Consider the following 26473-nt stretch of genomic DNA (forward strand, 5'->3'; position numbering starts at 1 on the left):
GATGATGATTTCAGTGGTGGCGAAGTTCATGGCGGTAATTGTGGTGCTGGAAGTGGTGGTGGTGGCAGTGACAATGATGGCAATGACAGTGGTGATGATGATGATGGAATGAGGGTGGTGTGGTGATGGTGGTGATTGGCAACCAGTTTTCTAAGACTAAGGATGAACAAAAGGTGTGATGCTCAAACCACACTTCGCAAACTTGAGCCTCTCTGAGGATCTACAAAGCTCACAGAAGCTGTCCAGTCCTCCAGGTTCCTCCCCAGCCTCGGGAACACTGGGTCTGCCAGACCCGCCCCGGGACACTCCTCGGAGGATGCACACCTCCTCGGCCGGGCGCCCCTGGAGCCGCGGATTTCAAGCTGCTGGTAAAAGCCACGGATCAGCCCGCAGAAAGACCCCGTCTACGCCCACAGACCACGGCAGGGGCTGCAGAGTCGGACTACCCAGCACTCCCTGCAGAGAAAGGACGGGGTCCCGCCCTGGAGGAACTTCCAGGAGCCTGAAGCACACGCTCTGGACCCCTCAGAGCCACCTGACGTCGTTCCAGCGACACTTGTCCTTACACTGTCATGGCCAGAGGACGTCACTGTCCCCCCCAGGACACCCCAAATGGTGGCTGTGGCCACCACGTCTCTCTCAGCTTCATCCATGGGACCACTGGTGGCCCCTGGGCCTCTCTAGGGCCACAGCGTTTTTGCACAGGTTGTGCAAAGCGACTTTTCAGGTGGCGGCTGAAACCCAGTTGGCAGACGCAGGCTCTGTGACGGTCTGGGCCTCCCGCCCCGTCTGCACGCGTGCAGGTGGGAGGACGTTTCCCCTGAACTCAGCGAGTCCTCACGGCGCCACAGCGAGGGCTCCACACCGTCAGGAAACGAAGGTCAATTTCCTTTTGACCTGAAATTAATTGTCAGAGGAAAACCACTTCATCGCCCTGCCTCACAATGAGCTTCCAGCCCGGCGCCTGCTGCTTTTCAGAGGGGCCCCGTCCTGGGCCGAGGCGCCGGGAACACCGTGTCTCCCCCGGGAACCACGCCAGGAGCGGCTTCCCACCAGGAACCTCGCTGGCTCTGAGGCCAACACGTGGGAGGCAGGGACATCTGGTCAGTTGGCTGCCAGGGGGACGACTTCCCCGGCCCCTGTTCCTCCTCTAGGAATGCAAGGATCTCAGGAGCCTGGGGCTGACCCTCACGTCTCAGAGAATTATTGCAAAACAACACCACTGCTCAGCTGGGGACACTGCTCAGCTGGGGTCACCGCTCAGCTGGGGTCGCCCACCCGTCTGTTCTGCTGTGAGCGTGGGTCACCGAGGGCAGTGGCAGTGTCCAGCTCACCCGCCCTCGGGCCTGGGCTGTGGTTCTTGGCTCTGGCCCCCGTCACTCGGTGCGCTGCGACTAGGAGGCCTTGCCAGCCCCACAGGCACGGCGTTCCTCTCCTGCATCTGGCCGGCTGGAATCCGACGGTCTCCCATAAATACTTGGCCCAGACCGCACTCCAGCCGCAGCATCCTCTCACGTTGAGGACGTGGCGTCAACATGCGTTGAAGCCAGCACACGATATTATTTAGGAGAATATGAAATCCCCCTGGACTCGGAGAGAATTCAGGATGTCTGGACAGACGGATAGGACAGCCCAAAAAGAATTTTAGACATCATCTAGTCCTTGCCCTGTGGATGGGAAACTGAGGCCCAGAAAGGTGGTCCCACAGAAAGCGGGGGCAGGACTGGAAGCCAGGCCTACCGCCTCCCAGCTCTGTTGAGCACTGGGGTTACTCTGCTCCAGAAGCCGTGGGTTCTGTGCAGACTGGGCTCCCACCTCCCTGGCTGTGAGGCCACCTCAGGTGGGGGCCCAGGGCTGCAGCCAGCTCCACTCCCCCAGCCCAAAGTCCTGCTGGCGGCTGCCTCCCCCACCCCTCCTGCTGGCCAGTGACAGGGAAGCCATGCTGTCCCAGGCTTGGACCATCCAGGAACATGTGGCCTGGGCCACTCTGAGGTCAGTAAAACCCGTAACATCAACATCAAGGAGCCAGAGTCCTTGCTGTTTCACCCCCACCGCCTGGGGCCCTGAGGAGAAGGCGGGCGGCTAAGGTGGGAGTCCGGCATGCCTGGGCCCCTGGCCGGGCACCGTCCTGCCACAGCCTCATCCCTCGACTTCTCCGGCCCTCATCTTCCTTGTCTCACAGGAGCTGGGCCCACCTGACCGCCCAGGGACTCTGAGCCTCTGACAGCAGGACAGGGTAGCAGGCCCACAGCAGGCTGCAGTTACCCGCAAGAAAGTGGCCTCCAGGCCCCGGCTGGCTGCTCCTGTGAGCAGCAGGGAGGAGCAGGAGGGACAAGAGAGGACCGACTGCCGCCCTCCGCCAGGTGTCCAGTCGGGTTTCCGAATGAAGACAGTTAAGGACCGCTCTCACTCAGCTGCCCTGCCCCCGATGGACCCCACGGTGTCCAAGGACACAGGGATGTCAATGACCCGCAGGACCAGCCACTTAGCCCCTGACGACACTAAATCTGTGTGTTCTGAGATTGGTTGGTCTTCCTAAGGTGTGAGCCAGCGACCCCCTGGCCCGTGGCGCTGGCTGTCTTTGTCCTTGGGGGGAACCACGGGATAACCACCTGGCTGAGGCCGTGGGGAGGAGTCTCTGCCGGCCACCCCAGGGCATCTGTTCCTCTCGTCCTGCCAAGGGGGCCAGGCGGCAGTGGGACACAGGCCCCCATGGGAAAATGGGTGGCAGACTGGGTGAGGCGGTAGGGAGGGGGAGGCAGGAGCTCAGGGCCAGCTGCTTTAGGCCCCTGGCTCGCCACTGTCCACTTGGGGACAATCCTGGGGCAGAGGCCCCCTTTAGCACAGGTGCACTTCGCTCTGCAGCTGAGAGGCCTGTCTCCATGCTCTGTGCATCCGTCTTACTCTCACGTGTCTGGCCAAGACTCCCGCCCTTGTGTGCACACGTTCACGGGACCCCCCTCGTTTCCATGTTGGCTTCTTGGTAGTAACCGCCACTCACGCCCAGGCCTCTCTCCAGCTCAGGCTGGGCTGTGGCTGCAGGTTCTTTCCTGACCCCCGATCTCAGCCGGGCCGTGGGCTCCCGGAGGGTGGGGGCCACCTCCTCTATCCGAGAGTCCCATGTCCATCTCCATGCCCAGCATCCAGCAGGCTCCAGGCCAACATGACCGAGATGAATTCTAGAGCCAGGCTCCGGGGGGGAAAGGGGGACTGTGGAGGGAAGGGGGGGAGGGGGAGGAAGCTCAGCATTGGGAATAGATCCTTCAGTTTAGGACAAAATGCTAGCACTCAGCTGAGAATCCAAATTGGCCGAATATGAGGTGATGGTGCCAATCTCCCTGAGTCCCAGCTTAGAAAGATTGTGCTTCTGCCCTACCATCTCCCGAAGGCCCAGGACAGCATGGGGCACAGGGAGGAGAGAAAACACCAGTGATGGGCAAGAACATGCTGTGGAATGACCCGGATGGCAGGCCTGTGTGTCCAGGACACTGCTGCCTCTGGGTCTGGGTTCGGAGGAAGCTGCCTGAGGTCAACAGTCAGGGTCACACAGGAGCACCATCCTGGAAAGCTCATCGCAGGGCCGTTCTGAGGGGAAGAGGCGGCCCTTCCCCATGTCCGAGCACCGATGCTGCCCACGGTGCCACGAGAGGACGACACAGGCGTCCCAGGTGGTTCTCAGAGAATAAAGGAACAAGAATGCTATTGCGACATTGTGACAGAATAAAGCCACGTGCGCACATTGTGCCTATGCGACGACCCTGCTTCTGTTTGAAAATCCATAGACAGAGCTTAGGGACAGAAGATGGAAGGAAATACAGCGCCTGTTCACCTCAGCTCCCTCTCAGGAGGAGTTAGAGGGGTTTCCAGTTACTCATTCCTATGTTACAACAGTCCCCAGTGTTCACAATACCGATGCCCCTGGTCCCTTCAGCCAGGCTCTGCCACAGGCGATGGCGTCGTCGGCATCTCGTGCCTGGAACCTTCTTGACAACCTCCCATCCCCAAGCTGGAGTCAGGAAGGAGGGCTCAGAGAGGTCGGGGTGGGGCCCGAGGGGGTCAGGCTGGAAGACAGCACTGCACCCCAGCCTGGGACCGCGCTCTTTATCCTGACGCTGCACAGTGGGGGCTGGGAACAGGCACGAGCATCCATTTATAGGGCAATAAAACACTTTTTGACAAAACCCATGAGCTGGTTCCAGAGGAGACAGTGAGGAGGGGCAGCCACAGTGTCCTCCAGCCTGGCCTCTGCTTCCACCAGCCCCAGACCGGCCCAACCCGGCTCCTGGGCCCCGCAGGCAAGGTGTGGCCAGACAGCCACGGGCCAGGCCCGGGGAGGCAGCCAGGGCCGCCCTGGAGGCTGGGAGGCGGCTGGAGCCCACTGTCCAAGAGTAAGTCCCCAGTGGCTTTTGGAGCGGCCGTGGGCTGGGAGGGGAACCTTCCCACCTGGTCCTCTCCCCGACAAACCCCACACGGGCTGAGCCGATGCCAAGCTCACAGCTCTCCCTCTCCCTTCACCAGTCAGAACCCAGCCCCAGACAAGGCTAGACGCTGCACGGACCCCACAGGGCCGAGAGGGTCTGAGCTGCAGTTGGGGCGGCCTGGATACCGCCCGGCCATGGCCTGGGTGGAGCTGTGCCCCTCTCTCAAAGCGCCCGCCCTCTCTGGTCCCGGCAGGCAGCTTTGCACCCAGGAGGCAGGAAGCAAGCTAGACAGAGACGCCCCGGCCCCCAGCCCCAGCTGGGCCTCCAGAGAGCACAGGCGGGAGCCGGTGCGGCCAGCGCTCCGGAGCTCTGCAGAGCGGCCTTGATCTCAGCTATTCTCTGGCAGGCTACCCCTGCTGACGTCATCATGACACTGCTTATTTGCTAACAGGACCCAGATTCTTCCCAACCTCTAGCCCCTCTGAGGCAGGGTGGCTCCCCCCACCAAACCCCCAGCTGAACATGCAGGGAGTAGAAAAGGGGCAGGTGCCCCCAAATCCGGCTGTCGGTCCACCCGCACCCCTGACGGCCACATCTGCATCACTGACACAAGTTTGTGCGCTTTTTATGTTTCATTAGCTGGGGGCCTCGGGGGGTGCACCAGCCTCTCTGAGCTCAGTTCGGGAAGACCTGTCCTACGGGGTAATGGTTCCTACATCACAGCTGTCGCCGGGCCTGGCAGTGACTGCAGCCAGTGTAACTGCCCTCCCACTAACAGGGACGGTCACAAAGCAGCGTCCTCCAGGGCAGCTCTGACCCTGGGGACACTGGGTCATGCCTGGACCCATTTTTGGGTGTCACAACTGAGGGTGCTCCCAGCATCCAGTAGGCAGAGGCGAGGAATGCTGCTAAACATCCTGCCATGCCCAGGGTGGCCCCCAACTCAGAACTCTGTTCCAAAGGGTCCCAGTGCTGAGGCTGAGCAGCCTGCGAGGGGACCTTCTGCCCCACTGCAAGGAGGACACGGGAACGGTGCCTGGTACCAGCGAGCCCTCAGCAAATAGCGGCTGATGTGACATTACCATCTGCTCCCTCCTCGGCCTTGGGAAGTCAGAGCCGAGATGATGGTGCTTATTTCCGACAAGGACACTGAAGCCCAGGAAAGGGATGTGGTGACCCAGAGCTGGACGGGCCCTGGCCCCAGGGTCCCTGAGGGAGCCGGGTCGATGGAGCCCCAACCCAGTCTGCAGTCTCGGAAGCTTTGGGTTCCAGGACCTGTTTTCTGGAGCTGGGGACTGGTGAGGATGCTCCTTGGGGACTGGTGGGCCCCCTCGGAGCAGCCCCACCCCCCACACCTGCAACTCCTGCCAGAGGGGCAGGGAGAACACACCAGAGGGCAGCACCGCCGCAGAGGACAAGGGGACCTGCTGGAGCGGCTCGGCTGTCCCCAGCCCGGTCGTTTCCAGGGAGGAGGAGGAAATAGCACGTCCCCCCTGACTTGGGAGGGTGTGTCCTACACCTCGACGAGGGGAGCACCACGGGCGGCTGTGCAGGCCGAGGTCCAGCAGCCTCTGGCAGAAGCTCAGGATGGGCCCAGCACGTGGTGGGCACCAGGCAGAGCACCGGTGACTGCTGACCAGGGAGGCCAGCAGACTTGCCCCAGGACACTTGGACTCCCAGGTCCCAGCCCCAGGTTTGTTCCCCTGCAGCACACTGCTGCCACCTGCAACCCAGGGGAAGGCGGCCAGCTGGTACCTACCAAGTGCCCGGCAGCTCTCACCAGCTTGTGGGTGGAGAAAGGGAAGGCCTCGTTGCTCAGATCTGCATCCAGCACCTCCTGGAGGATGGCCCGGCTGTGAGCGAGAACAAAAGTCGGTCCGTCAGTCGGTCCACAAATGCTTGCTGAGCACTCCTGGGTGGGGGCGCTGAGCCGGGAAGGCTCTGGGGATGTGGCAGTGAGCAGGACGAGGCCCTGTCCTCAGGGGCAGACTGATGGCAAACACGGTGTTGACAAAAGCTTACCAATACAGGTTAAAACACGGTCAGAAGGAAAGCCACCTTCATGGGGACAATGACAGGAGCCAAGAGCCTGGGGGGACCAGATCACAGAGGACCTCTCACAGTGCTCTTGTCCTCGGATGGGTGACCAGGGCCCGCCTGGGGCAGAGATCTAACCACCTAATGTCCCCAATCCCTTGGGCGGCCGGCAGGTACACGAGCCCCGAGGGTGGGCCACTCCTTGCCTGCCCACACCGTGCGCACAGTACAGTCGGCTCGCATGCTGGGTGGGCTGACCGAGAACTTGTGTGTCCACAGAAGCTTCATTTCCTGGGCACCTTGCCCTCTTGCCTCCCTCCAGGCCTGAGTTCACGCCTCCTGAACCCTCCACATTCCCATCCGGGTCCCCTGCCCCTGTTGAACCCTTTATCATCCTTCAGGTCTGTCATCCTTCAAGTGATGGCTCAGCTGTCACCTCCTCCAGGAAGCCCTCCTTGACTCCTTGAGCCCGGGTTAGGTGTCCCTCTCCAGGGCACCCCTCACGCTGGTTGTGCCCCCACCAAACCAGGAGCTCTATGACAACAGGGCCCCTATCCCGATGTGCCTGGCACAGAGAGGGCGCTCGGTAGAGGACTGACAGGGAACAGATGGCTTTGCTCTGCAGGGAGAGCTCCTCTACTTCTGCCCCTCAGGGGTCCCAGCTGGTGCTGGGGCTGCAGGGTGGCTGCTGCCCGGAAATGCGGCCCACCCGCATCCCCACCCCCACGGTGCCAGGAGCCACCGCCCACACCAGCCCGAGGTGCCCAGCGGGCTGCAGTCAGCCAAGGTCCTTATGTAACACCTGCCACACCCACATAGTGCCAGCTGCCAGAGAACCCACATCCAGTCCTCGGGGAGCACGTGCTCTCGGCGGCCCTGGGGTGGCTGGGCCGGGGCTGCTGCAGTGTTCTCCCCACCGGGGAAGGAGCCTGGAGCTGCCACCGGGCCGAGGGCTTGAAGGGGCTCAGCCATGCCAGGGATACCCTGAGCTCCGGCCCACGTCTGGGGTGCGGAAGGTTATCCCTCACCGAGGGGGGCAGCAGCTGGCGCTGGAGGGCACAGCCTCCCGGTCCCAGCTCCTCTGCTCACCCTCTCGCCCCATGTCGCCTCAGTCCCCTCATCTGCTACCCGGGGACAGCGATGCCACCCCGCAGGCCCTTGTGAGGAACCAGCGAGACAGCACATGCCAAGCACCACAGCGCTAATCATCGCGATGGTGATCGATCACTTCTGCGCTGAACAACACGGTGTCCACTAGCCACGTGGGGCCGCTGAGTCTAAGTTAATTGATATCAAAACTTCCGTCTCACTCGCCACATTTCAAGGGCTCCATGGCCACAAACGGCTTCGAGGCAACCGTATGGGACCGCTCAATTGCAGAACATTTCCAGAGAGTTCTACTGGACAGCAGGTCACAGCATCTCTCATGGTCCAGGCACTGTGCTAAATGTTTCCCACATAACAACTCAGCAAGTTCAGCCCTTATGGGTGATGCTGGTGACGCTATTACTCATACAAGAAACTTTGGGTTATTTTTGCAGGAGAGAGGGCATCTTGGAGGAGAAAGTCAAGAAATTACCAGGAGGAGAAGAGCATCTTCCTGTCCTGGCAGCTGTCACTCGCCTCCCACCTGGAGCAGCTTATAATGAGGCTGGATGAGGCTCCCGTCCCCCGGGGGCTGTGCCTTGATCTGTCTGTCTGGCACCCCCTCCCTCCCCTCCCCATCTGCCCCCACACACTAGAAATAGCCCACTCTGTGCCCAAGGTCGCCATGGCAATAAAGCTGAGGCTTCCAGGGCCAGGCCTCGAGCTCGGCCAGCCAGGACCCTCACCCCTGTGCACCCGAGAGATGTGGAGGTCGGCTCACCCGGGGGAGAAATGGAAACCGCCCCGGGCACTGTTCACCGAGTCCCCGCGCCCTCCCCTCCCGCGCAGCCAGCGTCTCTGCTCCTCTGCGCTTGTCGCCTTCCTCCCCGCCCTCCTTTCCTCCTGAACCGTCTCCTCCAGTCTGCGGGAAGCGCCGAGTGGACAGACCCAACAGTCACTTCTCAGCCCTCAGCCACCTGACCCATGGCCACCTGGACGCAGCTCCTTGCCCCCTCCTCTGAGTCCCTGCTCTGCTCGGCCCCGAGGCTCCTGACACGCCTGCTGGCCTCCCACCCCGGCCCGGCATCGGGGCCCCGTCCAAGCACCGGTCCCACGGTGTCCCTCCTCTGCCCCGTTCCCTCGCTTAGTGGGGCAGCCTCTGGACCTGAGGCCCTCGCCCCGCCGTCCTCCCAGCGCACCTGCTCCGCCCTGGCCGTCCTGCTTGTCCCCAGATGCCCGGCGCCCACGCCTCCTGACACTGTCGCCTCAGAGAGTGCCAAGGCTTGACCCCACATTTCCTCCAGGCCTTTGCCCAAAGATCCCTCCATAGACAGCAGTTCTCACGGGCAGCCTGAAGTCAGACGCCTGACAGTTCAGGCAAGGATAGATTCAGCCTCTGTTTGCTCGTTCAGCAAGCCCGTCCTGCGTGTCTGCTGGGCGCCCGTAAGTGAGGAGATGCCCACACAAGGATGCCACAGCTCAGCCTGGGCGGGGGGTCGGCCAGGCCAGGACCCAGCTCCGAGGCACTGGGGAGAACGGACCTCACAGCAGGGCCTGAGCACACGGACTGGGGACCCCGGCAAGACTGCCAGGCTAACAGGGCTGTCACCCAGACACGGCCGCACCTCACCAGAGCACGCAGCTCGGCCAGGGCTCGGCCGGCCCCTCCCTCTCCCTCTCGGCAGCTGATCCTGCCATTTTTCAGGAACACGTCTTCCCTTCCACGCATTCCCCCAGAACAGGCCCCTCCTCTCCCACCTCTTCCTCTTGCTGCCCCCGGCTGGCAGAGTCCACCCCCCGAGTGGACTGTCACGGCCACTGATGTGTGAGTGACGCGCATAATTGTGTAGATGGCTTGTAAGTTTTAGAAAGAAGGGCAACCGCTCAGGGTCGCAGCTTTCTGAGAGCTCAAGGGGGCACATCCCCACCAACGCTGGCACTTATTGGCTGTGTGACCCTGGGCAAAGGTCTCTACCTCTCTCTGCATCTGCTTCTTCACCAAGAAGAACAAGAATAACGATAACCCATCAAAGGGCTATGACCAGGATCGGAGGAGATGTTGGCACAGGGCTTGGCAATCACATGGCCGCGGTCAGTGGCCATTCACACGACTCCTCCTCCTCCCTTGTCCCCCACCCCCAGGCCCTTCTCTGAAGCCCAGCCAGAGGGATCTTTCCTAAGTGCACACCTGCTCAGGTGCCCCTGTGCCTGAGACGCTCCTGTGGCTCCACGCACAAGGCAGCATTGGAGGACCTTGCAGGCCATGATCCCTCGTGGTGGGGGCGCGGCTCAGTAAGTACTCACAGAACGAATGAATGAGTGAATGCCCCGCCCGTAGACCTAGTCACTGGAGGTGTTAGGGAGGAGCAGGTGACCTCTCAGTGTAAGGTATCTCAGCCCAGGCGGCAGGAGAACCCCAGCCTGGCTCTGCCCACTCTGAGATGGCGCACGTAATTCCCAGACCGTGTCAGCGGCCCAGAGACCCCAGGCCCCTCTGTGAGCGCTGAGTCCTCAGAGACTGACCCACTGCGCGGTTCAGTCTGATTCTCGCAGTAGGGCCTTTCCTGCATTCTAGGGCTTTGAAAACCATCTATCTGGCTGGCATCTCCGGGTTCACCAGAATGCCCCAGGCTGGACCAGTAAGTGGTTCTGCCTCCGGGTCCCAGTTGGAGGGACTAGGGTCCAGGTCCCAGGTGTGCCCAGGTGTGGCCCGGGGCTGGCTCCCTGTCCCCCCCTCACCTGGCTGGGCCCTGGATGCTGATCATGCCCAGGTCCTCGGAGCTGTCGACGAGCTGGCACCGGAACTTGTGGTCCTGCAGCACCGTGCTGATGTGGGACCAGTTGTGCTGGGCTGCAGCCCCGCCCACGGCCAGATAGTAGCCGTCCCCTGGAAGAGCAGCACAAGACAGAGCAGGATTGCAGGAGGAGGCGGGGCAGCCCGGGGCCTCGGGATGAGAAAACAAGGCTCCTTGGAAGTGAACCACAGGAGCCAGAGCGTAGTGACAGTCAGTCCAAGGGACCTGCATTCTGCCAGCAGGCGGACCAAACGCGGGCCTTCCCCAGCGGGAGGCGGGGGCCGGGGAGTGGGCCCCCGAGCGCAGCACACGTCAAGGGAGCACATTCCTGTGAGAGTATGAGGCTCTTCAAAAGGTTCCTGATCCAGGAAATGGTAGGAGCTCCCAGCACCGCCACGCCACGGGGAGACTCTGCACCCCACCTCAGCCACCAGTGCTGGGCCACCTTGGACAAGTGTCTTTTCCTCTCTGAGCCTCAACAGCCTCACAGCTCCTGGCCTCCGGGTTCTCCGCCTTGGCCACAGCGGGACTTGCTGGGGCTGGGCACTGGGCTGGGATTTACAGGCAATACCGGCTTGATCCTCCGGGAGGCAGACCCCCGGGTTTCAGAAAAGGAGACTGAGGTTCAGAGAGGTCACATGGTGAGAGAAGATCGGACTCTGTCGAGCTCTAAGTCCAAGGCCTGTGGAGCACCCACTGGGGGACCCACTGGGCCACCCTGCCCCCAGGGAGCAGAAGGCAGCCCACCTCGGCCCAGCGTCCTGGGAGAGCCACTGCCAGGGGAGCTGTGACCTCGGACCCGTCTTGCAGCATCCCAGCCTCCAGGATCCCCTCTGCAGCTTGGGGCTGATGTGCCTCCTCTGCAGGGCCCGTGAGATACAGCCATTGTGCCGCCTGGGGTGGGTGGGCCTCACGGACCACTCCCCTGAGATCTGGGGGGGTCGCCTGGGAGGGGCCAGCGGAGGCAGGGGGTGGGGGCTTCCTTCACCGCTGCTTTCTCTGCACCTGCCCCCCATCCTGCCTCCTCCCCTCCTGCCTTCCTGATTCTGACAGGGCTCCTGGCCTAGGAGCCACGGTACCCAGCAATCTCTTGATCTGCGGGCTCCAGTTTCTCCATCTGCACAATGGGAATGAGACCAGACCCCTCCCAGGGCTGCTGGGAGGACTTACAGGACTACGGTGGGAGCCCAGCCCAAGGGAGGGACGGAGAACCGGGAGCGAGCATGGTTACGCACTGAGATGCTCATCCATTCCCAGAGGGCCTGGTCCCACCTCAGGCCTGCTTCTCTGGGCCTTCAATGCTGTATCCCCTGGGCACGGGCCTGGGCAGAGCCAGGGGCAGGCAGGAGAGGAGCCTTCAGAGGCCCAAGGACCTGCCCAGGTGCCCTCCCCGAGCCCCCGCTCCCCAAGGCTCCCCCACAGCAGTGGAACAACATGTCATCGTGATAATAGGTGCAGCCACCTACTGTAATTGAAAAATAGATGCGCCTCATTTTCCTTCCAGCAAGGGCGGGAGCTGCTGGTGGCAGAGAACTGGAGTTGGAGGGGGCACAGGGCCTCCACTCCCTCCCCAGGAGCCCTCGCTCTGATGGGAGGTCCTGAGCCTGCGCCTGGCAGCCCCGCCTGGAAGCTTGGTGCTGAGGACCCTCCTCGCTCTCCAGCCCACGGTTCCATCAGCCTCAGCCGGGAAAGAGCAGAAAGAGCCTCCGGCCTTGCTGCCCACCAGCATCCCAGTTGAGACCCCAGCAGGGGCTGTGGTCCCCTTCCTGCCCCGTCCAGGTGAGCCCTAGGACATTACGACCTTGTTACCCCATGTGCTCTGTGCTCCTCTGCTCCCCAATCCTGCCTGTCCTTCCAGACCCAACTCAAAGGCCTCAGCCTCCAGGAAGCCCTCCTTGACTGCCAGAGCTAGAAGCGCCTCTTGGCAAATGGCCAGACCCCAGGGTCAACCACAGCTCCCATCTCTCCCTCACCCTAGATCCCAAAGAGGCCTCACTGACCCTTCTGTCCACGCCCACATCCGTGGCCCCAGCCAAGGCCACAGCATCTCTGGCCTGGGTGGCCCAACCCATCCCCTCCCTGTCCCCAGCCTCCAGTCACACCCTCCAGTCCACCACTGGAATGCCCAATCCCATCACATCATGCCCTCACTCCCACAGTGCTCAGGATGGTCCAAAAGCTTTCCCACGGCCATTGGAGCCCGCCCCACGGCCCCTGCCCGCTCCCAGTCACTTGGTTCTGATGAGGGTGGCTCTGCTTTGGGGCCTGTGCACCCTCATCTGGGCCCTCACACTCACTGCTGCCTCTGCAGGACCTCAGCCACTCCTCTCGCCTTCCAGGACCCAGCTGAAACATCACCTCCTCCAGGAAGCCCACCCACCCCGCCAGGCAGCCGTGTAATTTGATTCAGAGGTGCCAGAGTCCAGGAAAAAAGCCTCTCCAATCAACTGGCACCTCTCCTTCCCCTCGTCTCCAGAGCCTGCTCCGCCCGCCTGGCCTGGCATGCACTCCTCAAACCCTCGGGGCCAGGAATCCAGCGGAATCATCCAGAAGGGCATATTGTCGTGCACCCTCAGGCAGTGACTCAGTTTGCAGAGTGCTTTCATGACAACCTCTCCTGTGAGGGGGTATTAGCAAGGTCCCCATTCCCCAGATGGGGAAACGGAGGCCCAGGGAGGCTGCTCCCCAGCCCTCCTGGCACCCCTAGGCTCTCACTCAATTCCCTACGGCAGCTCAGAGACGCAGGTCCTTTGGTCCCCATTTCGCAGATGGGGAAACTGAGGCTCAGAGAGGTGGGCCCCAGAGCCAGGCAGCGGCAGAACCTGGCCCAGGGTTTCGGTGACCTGCACCCTCAGTGGGGTCCCTCTGTTCTGTCTCCCCAGCTGGACTCACTCTCTAAGGATGGTGGCGGTGGCTGGGCCTGGGCCTCCTGTCTCCTGGGGGGGTGAAGGTCAAACAGCTCCCACCAGCACCCCCTCCGCCCGGCTCCTTACAGGCAGCGCCTCCACACATGCTGGTTCCTTCCTCTGCACCTTTCTAGCTCACGGGTCCTATCCATCCTTCAAAGCTCAGGACAGACGCCACCTCCTCCAGGGAGCCTTCCCTATCCTGGCTCAGCTGCTCCCACCAGCCTCCCAGAATCCTCACTCTTTTCCATCTCCCTGCACTTTCACCCAGTGAAAGTTCTGCCAGTCTCTTCCCGCGTCTGCCTGTCCATATAGTCCGCTATGAGGCCCTGGAGGCCCCACTCAGCTCCCCCGTTCATCTCCTCCTTCCACTGGCTGGCCCCGTCTGCTGGGCGGTAAAGGCCCACAAGTGGTCACTGAGAGAATGAATGAATGAAGGAATGAATGAATGAGTGAACTAAGCTCCCATGCTCTGGCTAAGCCCATGGCTCTCCGGGCTTCCACATCACCCGTGTCAGGAGGGAAGGGGTCCCCAAGCTCCGCAGGCCCCCAACAAGACCCTCACCCACGCTCGCAGCCTTGCCCCACTGTCAGCCTCCCGCTGGCCAGTGCGAATCTATTTTCAGCAGCCACCCCAGAGGCCCAGGAGTCCCAGCCAGCCTTCTGTCCCCAGTCGAGCCCAAAGGACCCTGTGGACAGGGAAGCAAACTTGCCCCACCCCCTTCCCCCCCACCAGAGAGAGACACTCCACGTGGGCCGCAGCCTTCTCTGTTCGGCCTGTTGCTCTGTCCTCGGTGCCTCAGACTGAGCCTGACACGCAGCGGGTGCTCCAGAACCGCGGCTGGGTCCTCGGAGGATGGCTGCCTGACTAATGAGGCCCCGCTCCCCTGCCCTCTCCCAGCACCCACGCCAGACCGCGGCCCCCTGGGGACCCTGATGAGTCCTGGTGAGGACGCAGCTGAATTTCCGGCAGCACAGAGCCAGGCCCAAGCTGGGGGTTGCCAGGTTTCCCAAATGGGCCCAGCACTTCCGGCCGACTGCCCCTTCCCCTGGGATGGCGCGGTTCAGTGGCACAGAGAGCCGCACAGGGGGCACCTTCCTCCTCTGCAAATCCAGTCTCTGAGAGGCCCCTCCCAGGAGAAAGAGAATGCTTCCCACTCTCTGTGAATCTCAGCCACCCCTCTTCCTCTCTAATGGAGACGGGCTACAGGACTGGAGCTAGCCTGCTGCCATGTGAACCAAGGGGTAGGATCGCGGAGTTGAAGGGATGGGAGGCAGATACGGCTCAGTGTAGCAGTCAGGGCTGTGCAAACAAGGAACACGAGTACGGAGCTCCCCGTCATTGGCGGCATGCAAGCAGGAGCGGAGGGAGAGACTGCAGAGGGCAATCCAGTTCTCAGCTTGGGCACTGACTGAGCTTGACACCTTCTAAGAACCTGCCGCAGCCTGAGACTGGGAGCTACACGGGAACTGAGAAAGCCAATTCAGCATCCATGCCCATGGCAGAAAAGAGCTAACCCCCCGAGTGGGAGGTACGGCCTTATCCTCGGCTCACAGTTCCGGGCAGGCAGGCAGAGCATGCCCCCACTGTGGTCGCTCGGAAATGCCGCGGCGTGGACTGGTTTGGAGACATAATCGCTGAGCACGCAGAGCTCCCATCGCCACCCGAACAAAGCGAGTGCTCAGCCCGAACCGAGGCCTCTCATCTCATATGGCAGGTAATTACAGAGTGGCCCGTGTGGCCCCTCCCGGACATCCTGCTGTCGGTGGCTGTGGCATCAGAGCAGGGCTGCAGTCCCAGCATGGCTGTGCCCTCGGGGGCATCTCTTACCTTCAAAGGCTGGGGCCAGGGCGGAGGCTTGGGTGCCGGGGGCCAGGCGGCTGACGGTCAGATCGCTTTCCGTGCCGCCGCGCTGGTTCAGCATGCAGGTGTACACTGTCGAGCCTAGCGCAGGGGGAGGACCTGAGTCTGCGCTGGCCCCAGTGCACGGGAGCCGCTGGGTGGGCATGACCCCTCCCACAGGGGAACGCACGCAAGTCTGGACAACCGCTAGGTGGGATGTCTTAGTGGGTGCGACCATAAAAGGCCCTCAGCTCAGTGATGCTGCCATGACTGAGTGACCCAGAGAGGGGTGGGCAGGTCACCTGGCACTGCCACCCCCAGAGGAGGAACGATCTGGAGGGAAGAATCTTTCTTCTTGAACTCCCTTGACTTTGACTCCTTCCCAAGCCCGCCCACCCCCCCACCACGCTGAGAAGATTGTAGGGGCAGGATCCTCGTCTCATTCTCTTTGCTGCTCCAAGCACCATGGCTGGCATAGCAGACGCTCCGCAAATGTCTATCAAATAAATGAATATGCACCTGGATGGAGATGGATGGATGGATGAATGGAGGCAGGGTGGATGGGAGGCTGGGGGGCAGAGGGGTGGAGGGGATGGGGAAATGGGTGGGTGGGAGGAGCGGATGCGAGGCGGAAGGATGAATGGGTGGGGGTGGGTGAGTGGGAGGGTTAACGGGGGTGAGTAGGGGGGGCATGTGCATAGGGGGGTTGGTGGGTTGGCTGGACAGATGCTGTTATGGGTTGAACTGTGTCCCCTGAAAAGGTACGTTGAAGTCCTAAGCCCCAGTGAATATGGTCTTACTTGGACATGGGGTCTTTGAAGATGCAGCCGTATTAAGATGAGACCATTAGAGTGGGCCCTAATTCTATATGATGGGTGTCCTCATAAGAAGAGAATGAGAGGAGAAGGCCGTGTGGCAATAGAGGCAGAGATTAGAGCAGGGCAGCTGAAGCCAAGGGACGCCACGGACTGGGCCACCAACAGCTGCCAGAGGAGGCAGGAAGGAGTCTACCCAGAGGCTCAGAGGGAGCTGCTGACACCTTGATTTCGGACTGCCAGCCTCTAGAACTGTAAGGGTGTTTAAATCCACCCGTTCATGGGGCTTTGCTAGGGCAGCCCTGGGGAACCAACACGGATAGGGACGGGTGAGTTTCTGGGCGGTGGACGGGTGAGTAAGACGGTGGGCGGGTGGGCAAGAAAAAAGGAGACGAGTGTCCCAAATACTGCGTGGGACATACTTAGACCAAAAATTGTTCATTCTTTGTCTGAAATCAAATGTAACTGAGCATCCTGTGTTTTTATTTAATTCTGGAAACCCAGTTGGGAAGTGCATTCCTGCAGGGGTGAGTGGAGGGGCTCCCCAGTCCCAGGAGACATTTACTGAAGGCCTGCTGCCTTGACTCCTTCTGGAACAGAGCAAAAGGGAAAGGAGGGAGGGAGGAGGGCAAGCCAAGATGGAGGGAGGGATGGAAGACAGTTGCACGGTCTAGGGTCTGGGGCTTGGTGATAAAGCCAGAGGGATCTGGACATAGGGTCCCAGGGCCAGGGCGAGGGGCAGAGCCATGTGCTGGAGGAGCCCAGAGGCGACAAGGTCGTCTCAGTGCCCGGGGCTGTGCCCGTGGAGTTCTGCCTGGCGCTGCAGCAGAGAGGAGCATGGCCTGCGCTGGGCCCCTTACCTGGGGGTCGGCTGACATCAGCGGAGAAGAGCCAGTCGGCGGCCCTCCTGGCATCCAAGCCCACCAGGTAGAACTTCCCGAAGTAGGACATGTTGAACACAGCAGCAGCCCCTCTGCAGGCCAGACACTCCTTCTTGATCTGCAAGGATCCAGGGAGGTGAGATGCTGCGGGGGCTCTGAGACGGGCCTCCTCCCCAGGAACGTGGGCCCCGGGGCGCTCTGCGGCACACCTGCCAAGCCCCCTCACCATGACGTTCTCCTCAAGCACAGAGAACACACACCGGGCTAGATTGTAGGCCATAAAGCCGGACGCAATCAATTCAAAAGGATTAAAATCATACAAAGCATGTTCTTTCACTGCAATGGAACTAAACTAGAAATCAATAGCAGAAGCAAAATTGGCAAATTCACAAATAGGCGAAATTACACAACACACTCCTAACACACCAAGGGATCAAAGGAAAAAACCTCAAGGAGAATTAGCAAATCCTTTGAGATGAATGACAGTGACAGCACAACAAAGGAAAACCGAAGGGATGAGGCTGCGGCCATGCTCTCAGGGACCCGACCCCTGTCCCTGCCCAGACGGCTGTGCGCCACATAATGATGTTCTGGTCACGGACGGGCCACGTACATGGGATGGTGGTCCCATGAGCTTAGCACCATGCAGCCTAGGTGTGTAGGAGGCTGGACCATCGAGGTGTGTGTAAGCGTACTCTATGATGGTCGCACAAGGACAAAATCGCCCCATGACGCAGTTCTCAGAACATGTCCTTGTCATTAAGTGACGTGTGACTATTAGGAAAGAAACCTTCCAATCCATAACCTAACTTTCCACTTTGAGAAACTAGAAAAGAAGAGCAAAGAAAACCCACAGCAAGCAGAAGGAAAGAAAGAGTAACGATTAGGATGGAAAGAAATGAAATAGACAATAGACAGAGAGAGAAAATTCAGCAAAATTAACGTTGGTTCTTTGAAAAGATCAACAGAGTTGGCAAACCTTTTCCTGGACTGATCAAGGAAAAAGGGAGAGGAGACTGGAAGTACCAAAATCAGGAATGAACATGGGGGACGTCGCTACCTCACCAACAGAAACGGAAATCAACCATGCCAACACAATAGACAGAAAGCAGACAAATTTCTAGAAAGACGCAAATTACTGAAGAAGAAAAAGCCTGAATAAGTCTATAACGAAAAAGAGATCAAATTAGTAACTTATCGTTCCCCACAAAGAAAAGCCCAGGCCCAGACGGCTTCACTGGCAAATTTTACGAAACATCCAAGGAAGGATTAATACCAGTTCTTCACAAATTCTTCCCCGAAAATATGAGTAGGAACCACTTTGCAACTCATTCCATGAGACCAGCATTACCCTGAAGCCAAAACCAGAAAAAGACCTCATGAGAAACTGCAGACCAACATCCCTCATGAAAACAGACACAAAAACCTCCATAAAACACTAGCAAACCCAAACTCACAACATATCAAAAAAATTACATAGCACGATCCAGTGGGATTCACCCCAGGAACGGGACGCTGGTTTAACATCCCCAGTCATTCGACTGATGCACCATCAGCAGAACAGAGGGCAAAACCCGCAGGATCATCTCAACAGATGCAAAAAAAGCATTTGACAAAATCCAACACCCGTTGGTGTAAAAACTCCAAGTAAACGAGGAGCAAAAAGGGAACTTCCTCGACCTGAGGAAGGGCAGGTACAAAAATCCCACAGCTGACATCCTACTTAATGGGGAAAGACTGAGTGTCACCCCCTCTGCTCAGGAAGAAGGCACGGCTGTCGGCGCCGCCACTTCCACTCAACGTGGCGCGGGAGGTCCTGGCCGGGCAGCGTTTAGGCAAAAAGAAGGAATAAAAGGCATCCAGGTTGGAGGAGAATAAGTAAAACTGCCTCTATTTGCAGATGACACGATCTTGCACATAGAAAATCCTGAGAAACCACCTAAAAAACCATTAGAACAAATAAAATAGTCCAACAAGGCTGCAGGATACAAGGTCAACATGCAACAAACAAAAGAGCTGTCGTATTTCCATACGCCAGCAATGAACGATCGAAAGTGAAGCTCAGAAAATCATTCCAATGACAGCATCAAAACGAGTTTAAAAATGCTTATGAACAAATTTAACAAAAGTGCAAAACTTATACCCTGAAAACTAGAAATATTTTTGAAAGCAATTAAAGAAGACCTAAATAAATGGAAAGACACCCCGTGTCTGTGAAAGGAAGAATTGCTGCCGTTGAGGTGACAATGCGCCTCTAACTGATCTGCAGACTCAGCACGATCTCCACCGAAACCTCAGCTGGCTTCTTGGCGGAAATCGACAAGCTGATCCTAAAATTCACACGGAAATGCAAAGGACCCAGAATATTCAAAAACAATCTTGAAAAAGAAGAACAAAGCCAGAAGACTCCAATTTCCTGACTTCAACACTTACTATGAAGTTCCTGGGATCAAAGGGAGAGGTATGACCTAAGGATGGACACACAGATCAATAGAGTAGAACTGAGAGTCCAGACGTAAACCCTCAGGTTTCTGGTCAATTGACTTTTGACGAGGGCACCAGGCAACTCAACGGGGGAAATAACAATCAACAGATGGAGCTGGGACCACTGGACATCCACACGCGGAAGAATGAAGTGGAGCCCTTCCTCACACCCACACAAATGTCATCAAAATGCTCAGAGACTGAAGCGTAAGAGCTAAAACGATAAAATTCTGAGGAGAAAATATGGGAATAAATCTCTGTGGCCCTGGGTTAGGAAAACACCTTCTGAAATATGACACCATAAGCACAAGGGACAAAAGAAAAAAGACATAAGTTGTACTTCATCAAGATTAGGATCTTTTATGCTGCCAACGACACCATCCAAAAAGTGACAAGACAACCTGCAGAATGGGAGGAAATATTTGCAAATCATATGTCTGATTATGGACTTGTATTCAGAATGTATGAAGAACTCATAACTCGATAAAAAGACAAACAACTCAATTTAAAAATGAGCAAAGGATCTGAAGAGATATTTCTCCAATGAAGATACACAAATGGCCAATAAACACATGAAAAGATGCTCAACATCATTAGTCATTAGGGAAATGCAACTCAAAACCACAATGATAATCTCTTGGGGGCGGGAGGGAGAAAACTACAATGAGATATCACCTCACGTCCACTTGGATGGCTAGAATCAGAGACAGACAATGACAAGTGTCAGTGAGGATGTGGCGAGACTGGAGCCTCACACACTGCTAGTGGGAAGGTAAAGTGGGGCAGCCCCTTTGGGAAACAGCAGTTTCTCAAAATGTTCCAGAGAGAGTTAGCACATGACCCAGCAACCGCTCTCCTAGATACACGCCCATGAGAAATGGAAACATCCTCACAAAAACTTGTACACACGAGATCATAGCAGCATCACTCATAACAGCCAGAAAGTAGGAACCACTCAAATGACCACCAACGGATGAGTGGATGAACAAAATGGGGTCTATCCGTATAATGGACTATTGTTCAGAATAAAAAGCAGTGAAACACCGATATGTCCTACAATATGGATGGACCTGGTAAACATCATGCTAAGTGAAAGAAGCCAGACACAAAAGACCACACGCTGTATGATTCCACTTATGTGAAATATCTGCTGAGTGAATCTATGGAGACAGAAAAGATTCGTGGTTGCCTGGGGATGGGGATGGGGTGGGGAATGGGCAGTGACTGCTAATGGGTGTGGGGTTTCTTTTGGGGGAGAGGAAAATGTGCTAGATCGTGGCAATGATGCAGAACCCTGTGAACTTACTAAAAAACATCAACTTGTATACTTTAAATGGAGGCATTGTATGGTGTGTGAATTCTCTCTCATGTCAATAAAGCTGTTGCAAAAACAAAGACGACACCGTGTCTCCTTATTTCCCTCCCCACGGTGTACAGATGCCCTGGCCGGGTTTGCAAGGTCTTCTGTCATCCACCCGCTTCTTCCGCTTGGTCCTCCCTCCCAGAGCCACTCCATCTTTGCTCTAAACGCATCGCCCAGCTGCCGACAGCGTGTGCCAACTCCATCGTTATTACTGAAAAACACGATAACCGCGCAGTCACTGCTTGCTGGGCACTCTCTGCGTGTCAGGAGCCTGCGTCCTCTCCTCCCACCCCACAGCACACACGCCGCCCCCGTGACGTGACTGCTATAGCAACCTCAGACTCCAGGGCCCTCTGAGCCCGGGGAGGGGAGACTGTCTGCTCGGGTTAGACAGGTGGAAAATGGCAGAGCCATCACTCAGCCAGGTCTGTCCAGTGGGGCACCGGCCATGAGAGGCAACTGTGCATCTCTTCCCAGCTCTGCACTCAGTGATGCCAGCTGGGTGGACCGGGTGGGTGGGTGGTGAGAGCATTTACACAAGGGAAATCGGCCAGCACCACAGACCAGGCCTTGCCCCCAGAGAGCTGGCTGCTAACCAGCACCCACCGGGCCTGTGCGACTCCCAGCTCCCGCTACCCACCTCCCCGACTTTCCCCACCCTACTGCCCACACGGAGCTCCTGCCCTTGTCGGGCACCTGCGCTCAGGCCGCTGGGGCTTCCAACAAAACCCAAAACGCCTTCCCCGGCTGACTGTCAGCCGCCAGCTGGGGAAGTTGCCAGCGCTGAGAACAAGCGCCTGTTTCATGCTTTGGGACCGTGCAGCGTTTTCGGAGGCTGGAGGAAGCCACGAAGCCAAGTTGGCATCCTCGCCGAGCTCCCACGTCCTCGAGGGCTGGAACATCCCGCAGGCCTCAGATGCCGCACGTGCGGAGGTGCCAGACGTGGCCCCACTCACCCCCGAGAGGCAGCCCCAAGGACCGGGGCGAGGAGATGGGCCTGTGCTCCAAGCTTTGGGACGCGCCTCCTGTTCCACCCCAGAAGCCCCATCCGCCAGCACCTTTAACAGACACCTTCCCGTTGGAGCCAGCTTTGGGGGAAATCGTGGGCGCAAACGGTTCCTTTCCTGCAGGACCCGCTCAGTGCAAAATGGAACTTTGGGCCCTTGTTCAAAACGTATGAAGGGTTTTAAGCCGAGACAGCAGAGCGTTAAACCCAGCCTGGGAGCTTCTGAGTGAGGGGATGTGTGTCCCACAGGTGGCATGCCCAGGATGCTGGCCTGGCACCCTCCCCAGAGGCCTGGGAACCCCCTCATGGACGCTTCCCAGGCTGCCCTGGGCTCTGGGGACCCCCAGGCTGAGGCCACAGCTCTCCTCCCACATCAGATACTCCACTTCCGGAGCAAGAGGGGCGGCGAGCAGGCCCCAGACCACAGGCCCTCCCTCGGCTCGGGTCTCCTCTGCTTGTCCTGTCTTGAACCTCCTTGTCCTGGATCTACTCTGCAAGAGCTCAGCCCGGAGCGCACCTCGCTGAGCCCCTGAAGGAGGAGCTTGTCACTCACAAAATCTCATGAGGGCCCCAGAACAGCTCGGAGGGCAGGAGGGAAGGGAGGCTCAGAGAGGTGAAGCCCCTAGCCTGAGGCCACACAGCAAGACCCAGGCCGGTCTGCTCCCCAGCCCCGCTGCCCCGAGCAGTAATATTACCCTGAGGGCCAACTGCTGGCAAAATCTTCGTACAGACCAGGGAGAAGAGGAGGAGAGGAAAGCATCACCAGATTCCTCCTCAAAATTGAGTCAGTCAAAAACAGGGGTGCACATCGAGCCGGCAGACCGGGCGGGACCTCGTCAGGGCCCCGAGGGCCAGCCCCGTGGAGTCCCCACTTTCTCGTCCAGCAGGGACTCAGCTACTCACTACGTCGTGGTGGGGCGGGAAGTCGAAGGTGTACTCGTCTTGCAGCAGCCTGCCGTAGGCGTGGTCCTCGTGCGCCGCGTGCCCGTAAGCCCCGTAGTAGTCATAAGGGAGAACCTGGGAGAGCAGACGTGGGCATCTCCGGTCCCCCGCCTCCCTCCCTCTCTGCACAAATGTGGCTGGTGCCTGCAGCTGGGCAGGCACTGAGCTGGGTCCTGGGGAGACGAAGCAAGACAAGATAGGCCTGGCCCTGCCCTCGCTGAGCTTCCCTCCCCTGGGTGAGTAGGTGGTGGACGAGGGCAGGGGAGGTGGCGGGCTTCAGACATTCCATCAACCGTTACACAAATGACACCCTTATCACCATGGTGGTGGAGGGTCGGAGAACCGGTGGAGAGAGCGGGCCAAGCAGGTTGGGGGCCCAGGAGGATGGAGAAGAAACTGGGTGAAATCACAGTAGGGAGAGATGGGGCTGAAGGGGAGGCAGGGGCAGGTCCACAGGGACCTCGGGGCCACCGTCAGGGCCTCCAGGTCAGTGCTGAGGCAGTGGGATAAGGCCCAGGGACCGGGCTTGCTGAGGAAGAGGGGGATGGAGTTGGGGAGGTGGGGGTGGCTGCAGCACCGGCTCCAGATGCTGTTGCCATGGGGATCCAGGACCAAGTCCCGCTCTGGGGCAGACCCTGCTTCTCAGGAGGGAGATCCTTTCCACAGGTGAGAAACTGAGGCACAGAGATGAAAACTTGTCCCAGGGCACAGGCGAGTTCCTGACAGAGCCTGGCATGACCCGGGGTGGCCGGTGGGCCCCAGAGGAGGCTCCTCAGCCACACCACTCACCTTGGCCTCTCTTGTGCTCTGCCAGCTGCTCCCAGAGACCCCCTACAACCCAGCACCCCATTCCTCCTCCCTCCTAACTCCGCTGGGAATGGTGTGAGCGAGCCAGTCAACTCTCACCTCCCAGCACGGCCAGCCCCGCCACGTCTCTCTTTGCAGGGAAGGGCCGGCAAGGGTGAGGTTCTGCCTGGGTTGGGCCTCTGCTCCCCTGAGCCCCAGCTCCAGCCCTGGCTCCAGGGAGGGGCCTTTACTGGAGTCTGCAGAGGCTCCACAGGCCCCTGAGGCCCCAGCAGGGACATCCCCGCCTGCTCCAGCCTGGCTGGGCACCAGGCATTTGGGGACATGTGTTTCGTCACTCGGTGTTCTGGACCCCCCGGGGTGGCTCCCAGATGGGGCTGCAAAGCCTGCTCAACCTGGGACCGAGGGCGTGTTCCCCATTCCTGCTCCAGGCTCCTCTCCTGGCCCACAGATTCCAGGGAGAGGGGCTTCCAGGGTAGACCCGGCTGGAAGGCAGGGGGCTCTGCAGGGAGCTGCTCAAGGGCAGGGTCTTCCCAGGCACCCCCTTCCTGAGGACCCCAGAGGAGCAGAAGTCAAAGCCATCAGAGAGTTTTGGCTCCCGTCTCCCCTAAGGTTGCCCTGAACCAGCCTTGGGAGCAGGTTGCTATGGAGATGGAAGCTGGGTTGATGGAGGGACTGGCGAAATATACAACGGGGGATGTCACAAGTCTGCATCAAATACGGCCCGCATGGTGGGCTTACAGCATCACACCCCAGCTCAGGGACCCCTGCCGGAGGCACCACAGCAGGACGGCTCATTCTTCCCTCTGAGGACCCGGGTCCCTGGGAGGCACTGGGGAGTTGGGGAGCCCCCAGGAGAACCACCCAGAGGCCAGGATGCTGTGAAATCCCCACTTATCGACTAACGTACGAATGCTTAATTTTGTGTTAAACCCTTCTACTAACAAAACAACAGCCACAGCTGCCAAAAATATAGGAACAGAATTATGAGAAGATGCTCTAATTTCTCCTGCACACTGGGGGTGTCTGTGCACGCCCTGCCCCCGTGGAACACCAGCTGTCCCAGGGGCTCCAGGCTCATCAGGGCTGCGGAAGGCCTGGCCACCGTGGGTGGTGAGTGGGGATGTCTGCAGAGGCAGCCACACACGCTCACAGGCAGATCGCCGGGAGCTCAGCTTCCCAGAGTAGAAGATGACTCAACCGCCCCCCGGCCCAGTCAGCCTCCACTTGCACTGGCGACAGCTGGACCCTGCGGCCACCCTGGGCATCCCGGGATGCAGAGAGGGGAGAGGTGGGTGGGGGCAGAGGGTGGCATGGCTGTTGGGCACCAGGGGTCTACTCACCGGAGCTGTGCCTCCTCCGGGGTTAAACCATCCCGGCCGCTCCCAGCCGTGCCGCTCCTGGAACACGCAGCCTCGTGCAAGGAGCTCCTGGGGGGAACACGTACCCTTCACACCCAGGCACACCCCCCCATGCAGAGCAGAGAGCGACCGAGTCCACCACTTTATACCCCAGGAAGCAGAGAGGAAAGAGATCCTCGCACTCAGAGCCAGGCCCCAAGCCCAGGCTTCAGCTCCTCCCCCAAGCTCCCCCCGCACCCCCGCACTGCCCTAAGAATTGCCATCTGTACGATGACCTTCTGCTGTGGACGGATGGCAGCCCCCCATTCCTACGTTGCAGCCCACACGCCCTGCGGGACCGTATTTGGAGACAGGCCCACGAGGAGGGAATTGGGGTGAAATGAGGTCATAGGGGTGGGGCCCGAATCCTTCTAAAGAGGGGAGCTCTCTCTCCGCCATGGGCGGACACAGCGAGAAGGCGGAAGAGCTCTCACCAGGAACCTGACAGCTGGCCCCTGACCTGGGCCTCCCAGGCTCCAGGCAGTGAGAGTGAACTTCTGCTGTTTCAGGCCCCCGTTAGCAGGATTTTGTTGGGGCAGCCAAGCAGACTGTGCGCCATGTGACCCTGCAGTTCTGCCCCCAGGTGAACACCCAAGAGAAATGAAAACAGGGACTCGAACGGGCCGTGTACACGTGTGTTCACAGCAACATGATTCCCAACAGCCGAGAGGCGGAAACAGCCCAGGTGCCCATCGACTGACGGACCGGTCACTGTGGCTGTCTGTCCTACGGAACATTATCCAGCCCTCAGAAGGAGAGGAATTCTGACACCTGCTACGACACAGATGAACCCCAAAAACAGCACGCTGAGGGAAGGAAGCCAGACAGAAAAGGTCACATGGCATCTGAATCCATTTACATGGAGAATCCAGAATAGGCAAATCCAGAGGGACAGAAAGTAGATGAGTGGCTTTTCCAGGCTGGGGGGAGAGGGGAGCGGGAGTTATTGTTTAATGGGTACAGGGTTCCCTTTCGGGGTGACGAAAATGTTTCGAACTAGATAGCGGTGATGGTTGCACAGGATAGAGAATGTACTTAATCTCCTGAATTGTCTGCTATAAAACGGCAAATTTTGTGTTATATGAATTTTACCACAATAAAAAAAATAGAGTGGATGCAATAAAGTAATCTAGTGGCAGATTTCTTTGAAAATAAATTTGGTTTGGGGGAAAAAGTTATCTCCACTCTCAGGTTTGGAAAGGCCCTGTGCCGCGGGCCACCCCGTCCAACTGGCAATGGGCAAACGAGCCCATGCTGAGCATGGCGGGGCACGCATCTGCCAGGGCTCATGGGTGCCCACTGGTGCGGACAGGCTGCGTCTGCCGCCTCCTGTGGACCAACGGGACCCCGAGGGGGACAAGAAGCAGACAAAGTCACACGGCCAACCTTGACACCCGGCTACAACCCCTCAGTGAGTGATGGAGACACATGGACTGGGGATGAGGTCCCTGTCCACAGAGGGAAAGTGGGAGCAGGCTCCTCTATTTAGAAACACACATGGTGGCTGGGAGCATCCTCAGAAGGGCGCTCGAAGGAAGAGAGGTGCAGGCGGGGTGAGTGGGATGTCCCTCGGGGGCAGGGACTGTGCCCTTGGGGAGAAGTGCCTGAGCCCACCTCCTTCCACTCCCCGGTCCAGCAAGCCCTGCGTTTGTCGGGGAGGCTGCTGAGCTGTCGGGACCAGTGTGGGGAG

General features: G+C 59.0%; 1 protein-coding gene across 5 annotated transcripts in view; it reads right to left on the reverse strand.

Moving 5' to 3' along the window:
- SARDH (sarcosine dehydrogenase) overlaps positions 1-26473 on the reverse strand; it is a 67930-nt gene that overhangs the window by 16265 nt on the left and 25192 nt on the right. For all 5 annotated transcript variants that reach the window (XM_046678098.1, XM_046678106.1, XM_046678128.1 and 2 more), the window contains 6 exons: positions 24727-24813; positions 22541-22654; positions 16764-16902; positions 15077-15190; positions 10284-10431; positions 6181-6274 (listed from right to left, as the gene is read on the reverse strand). In XM_046678098.1, the coding sequence (XP_046534054.1) occupies positions 6181-6274; positions 10284-10431; positions 15077-15190; positions 16764-16902; positions 22541-22654; positions 24727-24813 (696 nt within the window). The remainder of the gene's footprint in view (positions 1-6180; positions 6275-10283; positions 10432-15076; positions 15191-16763; positions 16903-22540; positions 22655-24726; positions 24814-26473) is intronic.

Source organism: Equus quagga, chromosome 1 (genome assembly GCF_021613505.1).
Source record: "Equus quagga isolate Etosha38 chromosome 1, UCLA_HA_Equagga_1.0, whole genome shotgun sequence".
Taxonomy (NCBI): Eukaryota; Metazoa; Chordata; class Mammalia; order Perissodactyla; family Equidae; genus Equus; species Equus quagga.